General features: G+C 40.7%; 1 protein-coding gene across 1 annotated transcript in view; it reads left to right on the top strand.

Annotated features, from left to right (window-relative positions):
• Positions 1–19,229, top strand: part of LOC144499661 (ubiquitin carboxyl-terminal hydrolase 35-like) — a 105,271-nt gene extending 86,042 nt beyond the window's left edge. Inside the window, exons 11-12 of the mRNA XM_078221904.1 lie at positions 3,301–4,558; positions 15,724–19,229. Of these exons, the coding sequence (XP_078078030.1) occupies positions 3,301–4,558; positions 15,724–15,891 (1,426 nt within the window). The 3' untranslated portion in view covers positions 15,892–19,229. The remainder of the gene's footprint in view (positions 1–3,300; positions 4,559–15,723) is intronic.
• Positions 19,230–20,625: the final 1,396 nt, after the last annotated feature.

The raw sequence follows: 20,625 nt of genomic DNA, 5'->3' as shown, positions 1-20,625 counted from the left end.
GCCACAAAGCAGTGAAAGACTAGCTGACGAAAGGGGTGGTCAGGCAGCAGCTTTTGCTTAACCTCTGAAGAGGTTGCACTGAACTTACTTGGAAACTTACTGAAAATCAGTGTCAATATTAGGATTTCTGGCCATCCACTGAAGATTGAAGATTATTTCTGTTCTATGTGCACATTGGACTATATTTGATGAATAGGGAAGACCACACCTGATTTGGTAGTTAACTTTTTAATTTTAATGAAGAACGAAAATCAAACTGAACCCATTGAGATTTGGTACCCATATATTATATTGGCACAGATGGATTAAATTTTCCATTTGCACTTTTTGACCACATACTTTGGTGTTTATTTACCTGTCTTTATGAGCAGTTATTAGTGGGCAAAATTGTTAGTAGTGATGGTGATTGGCTTACATGAGGTGGGCTGTTACTATGTAGGTGGAAAGGTAGGGCAAGCAAAGCCAAAGGTCCTAGTTGACGAAAGAGAGCAAGTGAAATGAAGCCATAAAAGATTGGATGCCAGGTCGATAATACACATGAAAACCAGGCTGAATATAGAACATTCAAAAGGAAAGTGCAAAAGGAAATGAGCAGAAAAGTGGGAGTATCAGAAGGGACAGGAGGTTAATATAAAGGGAGTCCAGAAGTATTCCATTGGCAGAGAAATGGCAGAAGGGTAATAAGAGGGGGTGAAGACAATACCGACCCAAGAGGGAGTTTGTGCATGGAGGGAGAGAACATGGCTGAATTACTAAAGGAATTACTAAAGAAAGCAGATGCTGCCAAAGTCATAGTGAAGAGGAGGTTGTTGAGACACTGGATGGACTAAAAGTTGATAAAGAAAGGTTGACTGTATTTAAAGTTACTATGTTCATAGAATCCCTACAGTGCAGAAGGTGGCCATTTGGCTCATCGAGTCTACACTAACTCTCTGCCAGAGCACCTGACCGAGGTTCTATTCCCATAACCCCATGTATTTACCCTGCTAATTCCCCTACACATATTGGGGCACTGACGGGCATTTTAACATGGTCAGTCAACCTAAACTGGACATCTTTGGATTGTGGGAGGAAACCGAAACACTCAGAGAAAACCCACGCAGACACGGGGAGAATTTGCAAACTCCACACAGAGTCATCCAAGGCTGGATTTAAACCTGGGTCCCTGGCACTGAGGCAGCAGTGCTAACCACTGTGCCACTATGCCACCCATTACCAGGACTGGATGAAATGAATCTGAGGGCATAAGGGTGGAAGTTGTCGAGCCACTGTCCATAAATTTCCAATCTTGTTTGGATATAGGGGTGGTGCCAGAGGACTGGAGAACTACAAATATTCCAACCTTGTTCAAAAAAAGTGCAAGGAAAATCTAGCAACTACCAATTGCTGGGTTTATCCTAGTTGTTGGGGAAACTTTTAGAAACAATAATCTGGAACAAAATCAACAATCACCTTGGACAAGTGTAGATTAATTAAAGAACATCAACACTGATTTGTTATGGACAAATCATGCTTAACTAACTTGATTGAGTGTTTTGATCAGGTAGCAGAAAGGGCTTAAGATGGTTTATGTGGTCTTCCAAAAGACATTTGATGAAGTGCCACATAGAAAGAAATTTAAAAAAAATTTGTTTATTGGATGTCACTGGATTATTTATTTATTGCCCATTCCTAATTGCCCTTGTTCAGAGGACATTTAAGAGTCACAAAGGCCTCTTTCTACACTGTAGGGTATCTATGATCTATCTATCTATGATCTATGATCTGACATTCCTGTGGGTCTGGAGTTGCATGTAGGCCAGGTAAGGGTAGCAGATTTCCTTCCCTAAAAGACATTAGAGAATCAGTTTTTTAATGACAATCAGCAATGGTTTCATGATCTTCATTTTTAATTTCAGAATTTTTTTACTGAATTCAAATTTCTGCTATAGTGGGATTTGAAGCCGGGTCTTTGGAATACTAGTCCAGTGACAATACTACAATGCAATCCTTTGTTGAAGCCCATGGAATAAAAGGGGCAGTAATAACATGGGTACAAAGTTGGTTGATTGACAGGAAACGGAGTGTAGTGGTCCAAAGATGTGCGGGTTAGGTTGATTGGCCATGCTAAAATTGCCCCTTAGTGTCCTGAGATGCATAGGTTAGAAGGATTAGTGGGTAAATATGTAGGGATATGGGGTAGGGCCTGGGTGGGATTGTGGTCGGTGCAGACTCGATGGACCTAATGGCCTCTTTCTGCACTGTAGGGTTTCTATGATTCTATGGTGAGCAGTGTTTGTCAGACAGAGGTCCAACTTGGGTTAATATATCTTGTTTTGTACGAAACATGATTTAAGTGTTTAAGTTTTAGTGTCACAAGTAGGCTTACCTTAACACTGCAATGAAGTTACTGTGAAAATCCCCTATTTCAAAACTTCAACATTTGCAGATGAAAACATAAATTGGAAGTATTGTGAACTGTGAGAAGTATGCAAGACAATGGACAGACTGGTGGAATGGGTGAATATGTATAGATAAAATTTAATGCAAGGATTTGAAAAGTGTTTTAGGGAGAACTTGAAGAGGCTATATAAAATATAAGGTGCAATTCTAAAGGGAATGTAGGAGTAGAGACATTGGGTCTATGAACACAAAGTATTGAAGGTTGCAGGACAGGCTGAGAAAGTGATTAAAAAGGCATACAGAATATGGGCTTTAAATAGAGTACCAAAAGCTGAATCTCAGTAAAACACTGGTTCAACTATAACTGGAGTAATGTGCACAATTCTTAGCATCACACTTTAGTTAGGAAGCAAAAGAGTGCAGAAAAGATTTACAAGAACAAATATGAATTAATTGGAAAGGCTGAGATCATTCTCCTTAGAAAAGAAAATGTTGAGAGAAGATTTGATGCAAGCTTTCAGAATCATTGAGGGCCCAGGCAGAAAAACTGTTTCCTTTGGTGGAAGGTTTAGGAACCAAAAGAGCCAATGGTAACAAGTTTTTTTTACACAGCAAGTGGTGAGGATCTGGAATACATTGCTCCAAAGTGTTGTAGAGGCAGATTCAAAAGAAATTGGTTAAGAACTCAGACAAAGATTTGCAGAACGAGGGGGAAAGGGTAAGAGTATGGGACTAACGGAGTTCTTGCAGAGAGACAGCACTGACATGACGGGTCTTCTGCTGTGTCGTTACTACTTTATGATTCTATTCATTTATATACAATTGTAATAATGTGTGTCTGGAAATTATGAGCTTCTGAGCAGGTAATGAAACCCTCTACACCCTTTATATATGAAATTATTCTATTTTATTTTCAAGGCTACATGAGGAAGAGAAAACCGGCAAAAGAATTACCCACCGACTGAAATGCACTTGTAATGGAAGTCATATTGAAGATGAAGTTCCAGGAAAAACATTAATAGAAAGAATGTTTGGTGGAAAGATGGTGACCAAGATCCATTGTCGTTGCTGTCGTAATGTTTCTTTCCGAGAGGAAGCTTTTACAGATTTATCCCTGGCTTTTCCACCACCTAGTAAAGCTCTACAACGATCTGGTAGTTCATATGACTGTAATATTTCAATGGAAATAACTAGTTCAAATAATCTGACATCTCAAGTTAAACCGCAACACAAGACTACTAAATCTCCAATTAAACAGAAGCAAGCAAAATCTAAAGAGCCTTCAGTGCGAGTCCTACCATTTGAAATATTAGGATCTCATGCAAAAGAAAAGAAGGAAGATCCTTCATACTCTAGATTAATGAGAGATGATAATTCTTCTTCATTTAGCTCCATGCCGAAGAATGATTTTGCAATGGCTACTGGGGAGAAAGCATATGACTCAGCAAGTTCTAGATCCGTGTCTGACCTCATAAATTATTTTCTTTCACCAGAAATACTGTCTGGTGAAAACAGATATTACTGTGATAAATGCACCTCTTTACAGGAAGCGGAAAAAGTAGTGGAATTAACAGGGAGTCCGCATTACCTCATTTTGACCTTATTAAGGTTCTCCTTTGATCTCATAACTATGAGGCGAAAAAAAATTCTAGATAATGTGTCAATTCCTTTGGTTCTCAAAATACCTATTCGGATTACCACAGAAAAGGATGAACAGATAACTAATGCTGAAAAACAGGTATGCCAACTCAGAAACTGGAAACACTTTGCAGAGGATGCTACATACTTCTCAATTACCTATGACCTCTGTTGTGTAGTGGTGCATTCTGGAATATCTTCAGAAAGTGGACATTACTATTGCTATGGCAGAGAGAATGTTGACATTAACTCTGGAACTGGCCCGAGAGTCCCTTTGGAAGCTGAGAGTAGAGCTGATGATCAGTGGTATTTATACAATGATACTAGAGTTTCGTTTTCATCTTTTGAATCTGTCAGCAATGTTACAAATTATTTTCCCAAAGACACTGCTTATGTGTTGTTCTACAGACAGCGAGGAGCTAGACATACATGCTTAGATGGTGAACATATTTTGGCTAGTGTCAGACTGCATGGCGAAGCAGCATTAAGCAAAGAGCTGATGGAAGCTATCTCCAAGGACAATATTCAATATTTACAGGTATGTATATGAATTTACTTTAAACTTAAGAAATACTAATTTGTATAACTTGCTGTACTCTAAGGGTAGACTGCCAGTTAACATATTGCATTAAGTTTACCTTAGTAAGAATTTATGCAATATTGGTACAGTAGCTGTAGTGGACCAGCCAAAATGCCTAAGTTTATAGGTTTAACATCTGGAGAAATCTGATTTGTAGAACAACTCCCAAGTTCACAAAGGATCCATATGTTTTCTGTATGTAATATGAGCATTGTATTTGAAATATGCAGCTTGTGAATAGGTTTTTAAATAAGTTGAGCTTTACCTTTCTGATGCAAAATTATATATTTCAGGGCCGGGATTTTGGGCCCACATTCAAAGAGTTTTTAAAAAAAGCGAATCTTATTGATGAGATCTTGTTTTCTGATTTTCCCCACCCCTTTAAACTAAAAAGTAGAGCCTCAAAGGTTGTAATCTCAGGATTGCTACCAGTGCCACATGCCAGTCAGAGTAGGAACATCAGGATAGCGAAGGTGAATACGTAGCTTGAGGGATGGTGCATGAGGGAGGGATTCAAATTCATGGGACACTGGAACCGGTTCTGGGGAAGATGGGACCAGTATAAATCAGATGGTCTGCACCTGGGCAAGACTGAAACCAATGTCCAGAAGTCAGAGGGTAGTAAGTTGGGGACAGAAGAGGCAGCAAGGGGAAAAGTGGAAGGCAGTCTAGTTTGGACCAGGGAGCGGCGCGGGCTTGGAGGGCCGAAGGGCCTGTTCCTGTGCTGTATTGTTCTTTGTTCAGAGAAACCAAAAACAAAAATCAAAAAGGGATACAATACAGATTACAGAAACTGTGGAGAACTTGGTGAATGGGTCCAGTAAGGCTAAAAGAAATAAAATACTGGGAGAGTGTACAAAACATGAAAGGACAGATGGTCTGAGGTGTGTTTGCTTTATCGCAAGGAGCATGACAGGTAAGGTGGATGAACTTGAAGCTTGGATTACTACATTGAAACTATGATGTGGCAATTATGGAGACTTGGCTGAAAGAAGGGCAGTGCTGGCAGTTTTGCATTCCAGGATTTAGATGCTTCAGGTGAGATAGAGAGAGTGACAAAAGATGTGGGGTGTTGCTTTATTGATTAGAGAGAATGTCACAGCTAAACAGAGGGAGGACACCTTGGTGAATCATGCAGAGAGGCCATATGGGTAGAACTCAGGAACAGGAGTGGTACAATCACACTACATACCTCCCAACAGCACATGTGAAGTGGAGGAACTGATATATCAGCAGATTATGGGAAGATGTAAAAACAGCAAGGTTGTTGTGAAGACCGATTTTATCTCCTACATCGACTTGGATTCTTTTAGTGCCAGAGGCTTGAACAGGGCAGTGTTTGTTCAGTGTGTCCAAGAGTGCTTCTTGAGGCAATATGTGGATAGCCGCTTCCCGAGTTGGACTGTCTTAGACCTGGTTCTAGGAAATGAGCCTGGACAGGTGATTGATGTCTCAGTGTGAGGACCATTTTGGGAACAGTGATCACACTTCTATAAGTTTCAAGATACTTGTAGAAAAGGAAAGAAGTAGTCCGAGTGAAAATACTAAACTGGGGGAAGGCTAACTACGACAGTATTAGGCAGGAGCTAGGGAATGTAGACTGGGGGCGGCTGTTTGAGGGTAAATCCACATCTGATATGTGGGAGTCTTTTAAAAGTCAGTTGTTAACAATTCAGGACAAGTATGTCCCTGTAAAAATTAAGGATAAAATTGGCAAGATTCGGGAACCCTGGATGATGAGAGATTATGAGCTTGGTGAAAAAGAAGGGGGCATACATAAATTTCAGGAACTTGAAAACGGATAAGGCTCTTGAGGAATACAAAGATAGCAGGAAAGAGCTTAAACAGGGACTTAGGAGGGCAAAAATGGGCTATGAAATGTCCTTGGCAGGTAGATTAAGGAGAATCTCAAGGCTTTTCATGCTATATGAGAAGGAAGAGGGTAGCTAAGGAAAGGGTAGGTCCACTCAAGGACAGTGGAGGGAATTTGTGTGTGGAGCCAAATGAGGTGGGTGAGGTCCTTAATGAGTACTTTGCATCAGTATTCACAAAGGAGAAGGATGTGGTGGATGGTAAGTGTAGAAAGGAGGATGTTGACATTCTCGGACATGTTGAGATAAAAAGGGAGGAGGTATTGGAGGCTTTGAAAAAACATTAACGTGGACAAATCCCCAGGGCCAGAGAGGGGTCTATCCCAGAATACTGAGAGAGGCGAGAGAAGAAATTGCTGAGGCCTTGGCCAAAATCTTTGTATCCTCTTTAGTCACGGGCGAGGTACCAGAGGATTGGAGAGTAGCTAACATTGTTTCTCTGTTTAAGAAGAGCAAAAGAGACAATCTGGGAAATTACAGGCCTGTGAGCCTTACATCAGTGGTAGGGAAATTATTGGAGAAGATACTTTGGGACAGGATGTACTCACATCTGGAAGAGAATAGGCTTATTAGCAATAGACAGCATGGTTTTGTGAAGGGGTGACCATGTCTCTCAAACTTGATGGAGTTCTTTGAGGCAGTGACGAGAAAAATTGACTAGGGCAGAGCAGTGGATGTTGTTACATGGACTTTAGTAAAGTCTTTGATAAAGTTCTCATGGCAGGCTGATACAGAAGGTGAAGTCATATGGGATCTGAGGTGAGCTGGTAAGATGGATTCAAAACTGGCTTGGGCATAGAAAGAAGAGAGTAGCAGTGGAAGGGTACTTTTCTAACTGGAGGTCAATGACAAATGGTGTTCCACAAGGAGCAGTGCTGGGATTTTTGTTGTTTATAATATATATAAATGATTTGGAGGAAAATATAGGTGGTCTGATTAAATTTGCAGATGATACAAAAATTGGGGGAGTAGCGGATAGTGAGGAGGATTGTCAGAGGATACAGCAGGATATAAATTGGCTGGAGACCTGGGCCGAAAGATGGCAGATGGAATTTGATCTGGACAAACATGAGGTGATGTGATTTGGGAGGTCTACTGCAGAAGGAAAGTATACAGTAAATGGTAGAGCCCTCAGAAATATTAGCATACAGAGAGATCTAGGTGTGCAGATCCACAGTTCCCTGAAGGTGTCAACTCGGGTGGGCAAGATGGTCAAGAAGGCATATGGCATACGTCTTCATCTGTCGGGGTGTTGAGTATAGGAATTGGAAGATCATGTTGCAGCTGTATAAGACTTTGGTTAGGCCGCATTTGGAATATTGTGTACAATTCTGGTTGCCAAACTACCAGAAGGATGTTGATGCATTGGAAAGGATTTACCAGGATGTTGCCTGGTTTGGAGGATATGGACTATGAAGTAAGGTTGAGCAAACTTGGATTATTTTCATTGGAGCATCGAGGATGAGAGGGGAACCTGATAGAGGTTTACAAGAGTATGACAGGCTGGGATAGAGCGGATAGTCAGAGTCTTTTTCCCAGAGTCGAAGAGTCAATTACTCGGGCATAGGTTGAGAGTGAGAGGGGAAAAGTTTAAAAGAGATGTAAGGGGCAAATTTTTCTCTCCACAGGGTAGTGAATGCCTGGAAAGCACTGCCAGAGGAGGTGGTGGAAGCAGATTCTATAACAACGTTCAAGAGACATCTGGATAGATACATGAAAGGCAGGGAATAGAGGCAAGAAAATATTAGATTAGAGAGGCATCTGTGTTGTCACAGACTTGGTGGGCCAAAGGGCCTGTTCCTGTGCTGTACTGTTCTTTGTTGTTCTGTTCTTTGTCCTTGCCAGTGATGTAACGAGATTCCTGCCCAAGAAGATTGGGAACCTCATTTCCATACATTCAGATAGAATTAGCAGGCTTTCCTGCTGAATTGACTCCCCATAAAGGGAATACCTTGAGTAATTGACCCTCCGGTCCTTCAAAACACCCTCCGTGCTCTCATCCCACGTACTCCACGCGTTGGAGATCTCTACTGCCTCCCAAAAATACACAAGGCAAACACACCCGGCCGTCCCATCGTTTCAGGCAATGGAACCCTGTGCGAGAACCTCTCCGGCTATGTCGAGGGCATCTTGAAACCCATTGTACAAAGAACCCCCAGCTTTTGTCGCGACACTACAGACTTCCTACAGAAACTCAGCACACATGGAGCTGTTGAACCAGGAGCACTCCTCGTCACAATGGATGTCTCGGCACTCGACACCAGCATCCCCCACGATGATGGCATTGCTGCAACGGCCTCAGTACTCAATGCCGTCAACTGCCAGTTTCCAGATGCAATTTTACAACTCATCCGCTTCATCCTGGACCACAATGTCTTCACCTTCAACAACCAGTTCTTCATCCAGACACACGGAACAGCCATGGGGACCAAATCCGCACCTCAATATGCCAACATCTTCATGCACAGGTTCGAACAAGACTTCTTCACCACACGGGACCTTCAACCGATGCTATACACTAGATACATCGATGATATTTTCTTCCTTTGGAGCCATGGTGAGCAATCACTGAAACAACTATATGATGACATCAACAAGTTCCATCCCACCATCAGACTCACCATGGACTACTCTCCGGAATCGGTTGCATTCTTGGACACATGCATCTCCATTAAGGACGGTCACCTTAGCACCTCACTGTACCGCAAGCCCACGGATAACCTCATGATGCTCCACTTCTCCAGCTTCCACCCTAAACACGTTAAAGAAGCCATCCCTTACGGACAAGCCCTCCAAATACACAGGATCTGCTCGGATGAGGAGGATCACAACAGACACCTCCAGACGCTGAAAGATGCCCTCATAAGAACAGGGTATGGCGCTCGACTCATCGATCAATAGTTCCGACGCGCCACAGCGAAAAACTGCACCGACCTCCTCAGAAGACAGACACAGTGGACAGAGTACCCTTCATCGTCCAGTACTTCCCCGGAGCAGAGAAGCTACGGCATCTCCTCCAGAGCCGTCAACATGTCATTGATGAAGATGAACATCTCGCCAAGGCCATCCCCACACCCCCACTTGCCTTCAAACAACCGCACAACCTCAAACAGACCATTGTCTGCAGCAAACTACCCAGCCTTCAGGAGAACAGTGACCACGACACCACACAACCCTGCCACAGCAACCTCTGCAAGATGTGCCGGATCATCGACACGGATGCCATCATCTCACGTGAGAACACCATCTACCAGGGTACACGGTACCTACTCTTGCAACTCGGTCAACATTGTCTACGTGATACGCTGCAGGAAAGGATGTCCCGAGGCATGGTACATTGGGGAAACCATGCAGACGCTACGACAACGGATGAATGAACACCGCTCGACAATCACCAGGCAAGACTGTTCTCTTCCTGTGGGGGAGCACTTCAGCAGTCACGGGCATTCAGCCTTGGATTTTCAGGTAAGCGTTCTCCAAGGCGGCCTTCACGACACACGACAGCGCAGAGTCGCTGAGCAGAAACTGATAGCCAAGTTCCGCACACATGAGGACGGCCTAAACCGGGATGTTGGATTTATGTCACATTATCAGTAACCCCCCACAGCTTGCCTCCTGGGCTTGCAGAATCTCACTCGCTGTTCTGTCTGGAGACAATACACATCTCTTTAACCTGTGTTGAATGCTCCCTCCACCCACATTGTCTGTACCTTTAAGACCTGGCTGGCTTTAGGGATTTGCATTCTAATCAGTATTCTGTAACTTGATGTTGTGTCTCTGTGCACTGTTTGAGAGCACATTTCCACTCCATCTGACGAAGGAGCAGCGCTCTGAAAGCTTATGGTATTTGCTACCAAATAAACCTGTTGGACTTTAACTTGGTGTTGTGAGACTTCTTACTGAATTCCTTGACCAACCAGAGTCCACTGACCAACCAATCGGCACCCATTTCTCAGGCAATGTAAATTGTCGTTTCCTTTGAAATTTAGTGTTTCTGCGTCTGATTTGATGAGCTCAAGACTAAAAGCTTCACCAGCATCGCTCTTTTCAGCAACAATTATATTCTCCACAATCATTCGACTATCTCTGTTTGTTATAGTTTCAACCATTCGCTTCATCTGTCCATTTGCTGGTTTTCACTTTGAATTGTTCAATTTAACTCTCTCTCCTAACTTAGTGCCATGGGAGAGATTCAAACAGTGATTTGCAGTGTCAGATTCTGATAAATTCTTGCAAGCTCTGTAGTGGTTGAACTAATATTTATGCATTTAGTGTCAACTACCTGTTAATAGTTCAGTTTGAATTTCTGCCAGTGAGACAATTAACAGTTGAGGCAGCCTGGGAACAGGAAAGTAGCTACTTGAAAGAAACTACTTCTTGATGAATGGAATTACTTTAAAGGTGTCAAAACACCTGGATTCAAACAGTGGTATTTGCTTAAATTTAACTTGGACCTTTTTGTAAGCTTTAAAGAGATGAGCAAAAATTTTGAACTCAGCAGCTTGAACTTAGTAAACAAGAACTATTGAGGTCAGTAGTAATAAATAATAAATTTATGGAACCGTTTATTACATGTCTTTCTCCTAGCAGTCAGCACCAGACTGCCAGGTGGTGGAGCTCAAGTCCTGGACCACCTGACCTGTTCTCTTAAAGGGGCATGCCCCAACATACATAGCACAGAGCACCTGTATTTTAAAAAGACATTCCTTCTCTGACATTATGATAGGAATTATTACTCTTAAATGTATTGGTATCAATGAGAATAGGGTAGCATGTTTATATGAATTGGTGGTAATAGTTTGTTATTGGCAAGAGGATGTAACATTATACAACTGCTCTGTAACCACAAGGACATGTCATTTATTCACAATGGAATTTAAATCTCTGGGGCTAAGAAAATAAGAGATGAACATTTGTTTCTGCATCTTTGCCTATTTGACTCTAGTTACAAAGATGAGGTAGCACTAGATAATCCGCACCCATACCCAACAAAAGGGGTTAATTCAGACTATTTCCTATGGTTTTGAAAGGGCATTGTGGGATGTGTGAGGAGAGGCAACCATTTTATAATAAAGGAAAAGTACGCTAATTACTGAAATCTTGGAATAAAAGCAAGTGCTGGAAATACTCAGCAAGTCTGGCAGCATCTGTGAAGAGGGAAACTTAGCCTTTCAGGCTGATGTCCTTTCATCAGTAGTTCTGAAGACAGATCACTGACATGAAAAGTTAGTTGTTTCCCTCTCTAAAGGTGCTTTGTGAATTGCTTAGTGTCTTCACCCATTCATGGGACATTGGCACCAGTATTGGGGGAGAAGAGACCTGTTCCAATAGGATAGTCTTCATCTGAATTGTGCTGGGACCAGAGTCCTGGCAAATCGTATAATTAGGGCTGTAGATAGGGCTTTAAACTAAATAGTTGGGGGGAGGGTTCAGTTGTATGGCGAACTTTAAAAAAATCAAAGTTAAAGGAGTGGGTAGAAGTGCAGGTTAATGGAGCTGAGGGCTCAGGAGAGGTTAGTAAAGTTTCCAGACCACATAATAGAACAAAGAGTATAGAAGGTGGCAGGAATCTAACCTCAGGCAGAGCAAAAAAGGTGACAAGTATGAGAAGGGAGATGGTCAATGCAGGACTGAGGGTGTGTACCTAAATGCGCGCAGTATACGGGACAAGGTAAATGAGCTTGTTGCACACATTGAAATTGGCCAGTACATGTTGTGGGCATCACAGAGAGCGGCTGCAGGGGGATCAGGACTGGGATCTAAATATCCAAGGATATGTGTCCTATCGAAAGGACAGACAGATGGGCAAAGGGGACTGGGTTGCATTATTAGTAAGGAATGAAGTTAAATCTATAGCAAGAAGTGATATAAGATCAGAAGGCATAGAATCTTTGTGGGTAGAGTTGAGGAATCACAAAGGTAAAAAGACCTTGATGGGAGTTATGTGCAGGCCTCCTAGCAGTAGTCAGGATGTGGGGCAGAAAATCAATCAGGAGATAGAAAAGGCATATAAAAAAGACAATATTACAATAATCATGGGGGACTTCAATATGCAGGTGGACTGGGAAAATCAGGTAGGTAGTGGATCCCAAGAAAAGGAATTCGTGGAATGTCTAAGAGATGGTTTTTTTGGAGCAGCTTGTGACAGAGCCTACTAGGGAACAGGCAATTCTGGATTTGGTGATGTGTAATGAGGCAAATTTGATTAGGGAACTTAAGGTGAAGGAACCCTTAGGGAGCAGTGACCACAATCTTATGAAATTTACCCTGCAGTTTGAGAGGGAGAAGCTGGAATTAGATGTAATGGTATTACAATTCAATAAAGGTAACTACAAAGACATGAGGGAGGAACTGGCCAGAGTTGATTGGAGAGGGAGCCTTGCAGGGAAGACAGTGGAACAGCAATGGCAGAAGTTTTTGTGATTTATTCGGGAAGCACAACAGATATTCATCACACGGAGGAGGAAACATGCTAAGGGGAGGACGAGGCATCCATACTGACAAGGGAAGTTGAGGACAACATAAAAGCAAAAGAAAAAGCATACAAAGTGGCAAGGAATAGTGGGAAGCCAGAGGGTTGGGAAGCCTTTTAAAGCGAGCAGAGGACAACTAAAAAAAGCAATAAGGGGGAAGAAGATGAAATATGAGTGTTAAGTTAGCTAGTAATATAAAAGAAGACAGGAAGAGCTTTTCAATATAGAAAAGGTAAGAGAGAGGTGAAAATAGCCATTGGACCACTGGAAAATGAGACTGGAAAAGTAATGATAGGAAACAAAGCAATGGAAGAGGAACTGAATAGTTACTTTACATCAGTCTTCATGGTGGAAGATACCAGTGGGATGCCAGAGCTCTAGGAGAGTCAGGGGGCACAGGTGAGTATAGTGGCCATCACTAGGAGAAGGTTCTGGGGAAACTGAAAGGTCTGAAGTTGGATAAATAACCTGGACCGGATGGCCTACACCCCAGGCTTCTAAAGAGATAGCTGAGGAAATTGTGGAGGCATTGGTGGTGATCCTTCAGGAATCACTGAAAGCAGGGAGGGTACCAGAGGACTGGAAAGTAGCTAATGTAACACTGCTGTTTAAGAAGGGAGGTGGGCAGCAGATGGGAAATTGGCAAGATTTTAGAGTCCATTATTAAACATGAGATCGCAGAGTACTTGGAAGTGCATGATAAAGTTGGACTGAGTCAGCACGGCTTTGTCAAGGAGAGGTCATGTCTGACAACCCTGTTACCTCTTGAGGAGGTAACAAGAAAGTTAGATAAAGGAGAATCAGTGGACGTGATTTATTTAGATTTCCAGAAGGCCTTTGATGAGGTGCCGCATAGGAGACGGCTAAATAAGTTAAGTGCCCATGGTGTTAAGGGTAAGATCCTGGCATGAATAGAGGATTAGCTGACTGGCAGAAGGCAGAGAGTGGGAATGAAGGGGTCTTTTTCAGGATGGCAGCCGGTGACTCGTGGTGTGCCTCATGGGTCAGTGCTGGGACCACAACTTCTCACAATATACATTAACGATTTGGAGGAAGGAACTGAAGGCACAGTTACTAAGTTTGCAGATGATACAAAGATGTGTAGAAGCAGGGGGGCTGCAGAAGGACTTGGACAAGTTAGGAGAGTGGGCAAAGAAGTGGCAGATGGAATACAATGTGGGAAAAATGTGAGGTTATGCACTTTGGAAGGAGGAATGGAGGCATAGACTATTTTCTAAATGGGAAAATGCTTAGGAAATCAGAAACAAAAAGGGATTTGGGAGTCATTGTTCAAGATTCTCTTAAGGTTAACATACAGGTTCAGTCGGCAGTTAGGAAGGCAAATGCAATGTCAACATTCATGTCGAGAGGGCAAGAATACAAGAGCAGGGATGTACTTCTGAGGCTGCATAAGGTTCTGGTCAGACCTCATTTGGAGTATTGTGAGCAGTTTTGGGCCCCATATCTAAGGAAGGATGTGCTGGCCTTGGAAAGAGTCCAGAGGAGGTTCACAAGAATGATCCCTGGAATAAAGGGCTTGTCGTATGAGGAACTGTTGAGGACTCTCGGTCTGTACTCGTTGGAGTTTAGAAGGATGAGGGGCGACCTTATTCAAATTTACAGGATACTGCGAGGCCTGGATAGAGTGGATGTGGAGAGGATGTTTCCACTAGTAGGAAAAACTTGAACCAGAGGGCACAACCTCAGGCTAAAGGGACGATCCTTTAAAACAAAGATGAGGAATTTTTTCAGCCAGAGTGGTGAATCTGTGGAACTCTTTGCCACAGAAGGCTGTGGAGGCCAGGTCATTGAATGTCTTTAAGACAGAGATAGATAGGTTCTTGATTAATAAGGGGATCAGGGGCAATGGAGAAAAGGCAGGAGAATGGGGATGAGAAAAATATCAGGCATGATTGAATGGCGGAGCAGACTCAATGGGCCGAATGGCCTAATTCTGCTCCTAAGTCTTATGTTCTTATGTATGGCAACTACCATTGTCAGTAAGGAGAGCCAGATGGTCATGGGGTCGAGAGTGCAGGTGAGGTCTTGGATAAGTTGAGTATGGCAGGGCCGATAGGCAATTAGGAGAGAATCTAGAGAAGGTGTGATGCACGGATTCAAGATTATAGTAGATGGTCCTGCATAGAGGTTTTGGCTTCGTGAGAAAAGGGACAAATTAAGATGGACCAAATACTTGTAATTATTTTGTGATGTAAAGAGCACAATTGATTTAAATAAAAGCAAATTACTGCGGATGCTGGAATCTGAAACCAAAAGAAAATGCTGGAAAATCTCAGCAGGTCTGGCAGCATCTGTAAGGAGAGAAAAGAGCTGACATTTCGAGTCCAGATGACCCTTTGTCAAAGCTAAAAGGCATAGAAAGTGGGGGATATTTATACTGCAGGATGAGAGAATGAAAAATGAGTCATAGCCACAAAAACGAGGGGAAAGGCTGCTAATGGCAGTCCATGGAGAGAATATAAGGTGTGAATGGCCAAACGGCAGAGAAGCTGAAATCAGAGAGTAAACTGTGACAGATGAAGGTGGGAAAGAGGTAAAATTGAGAAAAAGGGGGAGGAAAGGAGGATAAAATTGGGGAAAGGGGGGGGGGGGAGAAGAAAAATAAAGAAAGACAATAAAGAAGTAATAGAGAAGAGCTAAAAATTAAATAAAATGAAAACAAAGGGTTTGAGGTGGGGTAGAGCTAATCATGCTCATGAGAATATATCTGTGCTTTGAGTGAAAACATTGGTGTAGTAATGGTGTAACTTGCTTCTAGGAAGAAGAAAAGGAAGCACGGAAAAGATCTGACAGTACACCACCTGCTACAACTCCGATATGGTGGAGACGTTTTGACGATGATGAAAATGGTGGTCCTTCTGGAAGTTGTGGTCCAGCCGCTGGAGGAGGAAGTGATTTGGGGTCATATGGACGTTTGATTTTCTAAATATGATTAGGGGTTTCTTCATTCTCTACCTCAGTTGTATTGCTTATATAATAATGGCTGCATGACTTAGTCTTTTGCAGAGATCAAAAGAGATCTATCTGACAGAATGCTCAAGATGTTTGCTTACAATATTACAGGTTGCTGCTTTGAGATTGAGGAAGTAGCAATTTTATGGAATTGCTTTTGTAAAATGCAGAATTAAAAGACATTTAGATGATGGCATATAAACAAAATGCAACAAATTTGGTTAATGCTCAGTTTCACTTCCAAAATACAATATTCCTCTTTCTTCAATAACTATTAAATACCTGCTCTTTGGGGGTATGCATAAACTGATTGATTTATGAATGTCAATGATTGTTACTATAGATTTGTGACATTCTATTACTGCACTTTTGAAAAAGTGTTTTTCTCTTTTTGGAGGTTCATTTTGTGACTTGCATCACCTGATAAGATGGCTGCAGCAGTTTAAACTTTTGAGTGATGTGAGTTAGCCTAAAAAATTCTCTTTCTCTGAGATGGCAGTATGTTGAGGAGTTAATGCTGAACTATCCAGCTGAGATGACAAACTTGTAGGAAACCGTCCACCCTATATATGGTTATGCAAATTGAAATATTAGAAGCTTATATGGAACTCAGTCATATCATGATGTAAATATAATATGCCTTTGCATGGCAGATACTGTCCAATTAGTTGCCTAACATATAATCTTTTGCATCTGGGATAGAAAAGTTTATTGTATAATTATATGACTTAAATCCAAAAATTTACACATCATAATAAAACCCAGTTCTTTCAGTAGAATAAATATTTTGTTTGAGGCATTACTCCTGACTAACCCTACACTCAGCTTCATGCACTGCTGTCCTTTTCTGTACAGAGTTACTAAATCTATGCTTCTTTTGGAGTTCGAGAAATGAAGTATGTATAATTAAGAATTTTAATATCAGTGCTGATTTTACACTGGGCAATAATGTTGCCTGTTCTGAAAAATCTTTTTTCTTGGCAAAAACTATTATTCCCAACTGAGGCAATTTTGTTGCCAAGTAGGAAGACAAAATAATCAGGAGGATGGAGGTGATAAGGAAGGTTAGAATTAAGTAATGGCATCATCACCAATAAACACAAAAAGCCTCTTGATTGTAAATGGGAGTTCTGTCCTAAAATGAATTTGTCATACATGAGGGTAGTTAGAGCAATGAATTATTGCCTTTTAAACACCCTGTTCCTGGATCAGAAATGAAAATGCAGCTTGACAGATAAAGATGGGAAGAAATGACTTCCACAAGTGAAACAAAAAAAGAATTATACATTTGGATATAGGGAGTAAGTTACTTCCATACCAAACTCCCAAAGAATAAAAATGACGTGCAGATCAAATTTTGCAATATGTATTTGATACACCATGTTTTTTGCAGCCTGATATATATCTAAGTGTCTCTTTTTAAATATGCAAAAAATAATGTCATGAATGAGTTGATTCCGTTTTTTTACCTTTACTACAAATTTGTCTAGACTGATGTGAATAAAAAGTCTTTGCATTTAGCACCCATGCAGTTAACTGCTATGTATGTGGGACAGTTTTGTGCAATAAAAAAGAATACTTTAAGAAGTGTGCCACGTAAATCTGCACATGACTGTTTTTTAAATTAACCTTATCGAGAATGACTACAAGCCTGGCCCCTGTAAAATATAAACCTGGTGTAGTTCTGATCTGGTCTAAATAAGGCAGTTTCACTGGTAGGACTTCTTTGTCATACAAAGGTACATAACATTTATTTGAAAAGATCTAATTTCCTCCTCATTTTAAAAATTGGATGTGAACTGAAATATAGGAAATTTAACAAGAGTTTTTATTATGAAAACCATGCAGAAACGATAAACGGAAATGCAGAGGGTAAAACAACCTTGATGCCAAACAGGTGGTAATAGACTGCGCATGGTGAAGGGTGGATGGCTGATTGATTACTGTCAGTTTTGCATCACTGCCAAAGTTAAAATTTACTTCCTAAAATTCCACAAAGGTTGCAATTAAATTGAACATTTTAAGATCTCTGGAGATGTGGCTTCTTCAAATGAATTATTCCAGAAAGGTTGCAACACTGTGACTATATCAATATTGTGTTAACTAATATTAGTGTTAAACTGTAGTAAGTGTGGAAATATAAAATTGGATAGCAGATCCAAGCTTTTGGTAGCAGTTGCACAAACTTGTGAAATTATTCGTGTGTTTCTGACAAAAATATTAACTCAAAGGTATTAATTAATAACTTTTGAAGATGTTAACAGGTGTATAGTTAATGCTCAAAAGCAAAGGCCTTCGGCATCTCTGGATTCTTTCTGTAACCTGACATGCTTTTGTTCTTTTGTCCATGTTCATTTTCAAAAGGGTAATAACGAGTCAATCATGGAATAACTCAGAAGTGAATTTTCTGTGATCAGAAATCAGTTTATGATGCCATTGAATTCCTCTTGTAAGTAGTTGTAGAGAGTCCTCTAATTAAAACAGCAGGTAAATCCTTGGGTGCAGTAAATTATTGATACTTTCTGGCATAAAGGTATGAAATAATAGGACAAAAATTAGATGTTTCTTCCTTTCTACCCCTTCCTGCTTTAATTCCCATGCCTAGTCCCCTATTCTGTATCTTCCAAGAAAAAAAATGTTTTTTTATGCATCTCTAAACTGGTAACTCAGAAATTAACAGAACAACTTTTGTTTTTGTCATCAGCTATTGGATGTAGAGGTTGCTCTCTCTCATGCCTGATTTTATGATTTGAAGTATGAAGAAGTAATGCCTTAATCCTTAATGTTTCTGTATTTACATAGAATTCTGTACTTTGTCTCAGAACTGCAAACTAAAGTAAGCTTAATTTAAGTAATTTAAAATATAAATTGCATTTACAACTAGACTGTTCTATGCAACTATTCTAATCAACTAAGATAATGGATATTGATGTGTAATGAAGGTCTCAGATCATTAACTAGCGACTGTTGCAAAAGTAGCCAAATGAATTTATGGTGATAGACTGATGTTTTCTTTACAGCAGTATATTTATTCTTTGCATCCATTAAAGGAATTGCATAAACTGCACATGAAAGATAAAATATGCTTTTGAAAAACCTTAAACCTATTGCTGTGGATATATGCAAATGTAGTTTGCCATAATAATAAAATACAAAACAGATGCAGCTGAGATGGAGATAAGTTCCAGTTATGCTTTCCAAAAAACAAACTCAAATCATTCAGATAAGATGTATTTTTTTTAATAATGCTAATCATTATCACTATGTAAACAATGAGATCTACCAATATTTATTCTAATAAATGTTGACATAATGCTTCATCCTTTTCGGTCTCCTGATTTAAGGAATCTATGTTCAAGATCCAGCAAAGTTTCTTTTGGGATGGTGGGTGTGGGGAGAAGATAGACACAATAATGGAAATTGCTTATGGCAGTAGTTCTTAGCTATTTACATTTTTTCTAAAATAATCAAATGGCATCATTTGATTTGCATATAGACTTGTGAAATGGAATAAACGGCAGTTTATTTATTTAAATGAGTGCAGGGGTTGTTTGAATTTTATGCAGTGTTCTTCTGTTCTTGTGAGATTGCCTTTGAAATGTATATTCTAACCAAAATATGATGTACAAATAAAGTACAGGAAATAACCCACCAACACCATCGCATCCAGCAGTGTTGCATCATATTCACCTACAGATTCATACTTTGATGATACCATACAACGAAACACCTGGGAGAGACACAAGACAGCAAATGAGTATGACCAATTTGAGAGAAACTTGCATTCTCTTTTTAAAAGATTGCAGTAAACCAAATTGTTTAGATAATCTGTTTCAGACACTCTTCTCAAACATTTTATCGGCATAACTTCTAATCTGACGATCACTACCTATCCCAAATAACTTTGCTGTTGGATTGAATGCAATCTAAGTCTACGTTTCTCAAAAGTAAATAATTCCAACTCTTCAGGCCGTCCTTAAAATGAAAAATGTTAAGACTGGGTATCAATCTGGTAGTTCTCTGCACATTCGCCATGTCTTTGATATCCTTTATGTGTAGGGAGCAAAACTGAGCATAGAACTCCTCGCAGACACTTATATGGTTAATTATTGCATTAATTCACTTGATTTATGAAATTAATGCTGTTTTTATTAGCATAATAGGGGAGGTGGTGGTGCAGCAATAAAGTCACTGAGTAGTAATCCAGAAACCCAAGCTAATGCTCTGGGGTATAGGTTCAAATCCCATCGAGACATCTGGTGGAATTAAACTCTAATATAGATCTGGAATTAAAATTTAGTAATGGTGATCATGGAACCATTGTTGATTGTGATTTTTAAAAACCTACCTGGTTCACGAATGTTCTTTTTGGGAAGAAAATCTGTCCTCTTACCTGGTCTGGCCTACATGTGATTCCAGACCTACAGCAATGTGGTTGACTCTCAACTGCCTTCTGAAATGGCCTAGCAAGCCACTTGGTTGTATCCAACCGCTATGAAGCTTAAAAGGAATGAAACCCAATGGACCACTCGGCATCGATCTATCACTGAAAACAACAATGGCATTTGACTTATTGACACTGACGTATTGACCCTTATTGACTCTGCAAAGTCCTCCTTACTAACATTGGGGGGGTGCTTGAGAGTTGTCCCACAGGCTAGTCATTGCAACAGAGTCATGGTTATACTCTGAATCATACAATGTGGCA

The sequence above is a fragment of the Mustelus asterias genome, chromosome 10 (assembly GCF_964213995.1).
Source record: "Mustelus asterias chromosome 10, sMusAst1.hap1.1, whole genome shotgun sequence".
Taxonomy (NCBI): domain Eukaryota; kingdom Metazoa; phylum Chordata; class Chondrichthyes; order Carcharhiniformes; family Triakidae; genus Mustelus; species Mustelus asterias.
The sequence above is the reverse complement of the archived record's forward strand: the minus strand, read 5'-3'. Positions and strand labels throughout refer to the sequence as shown.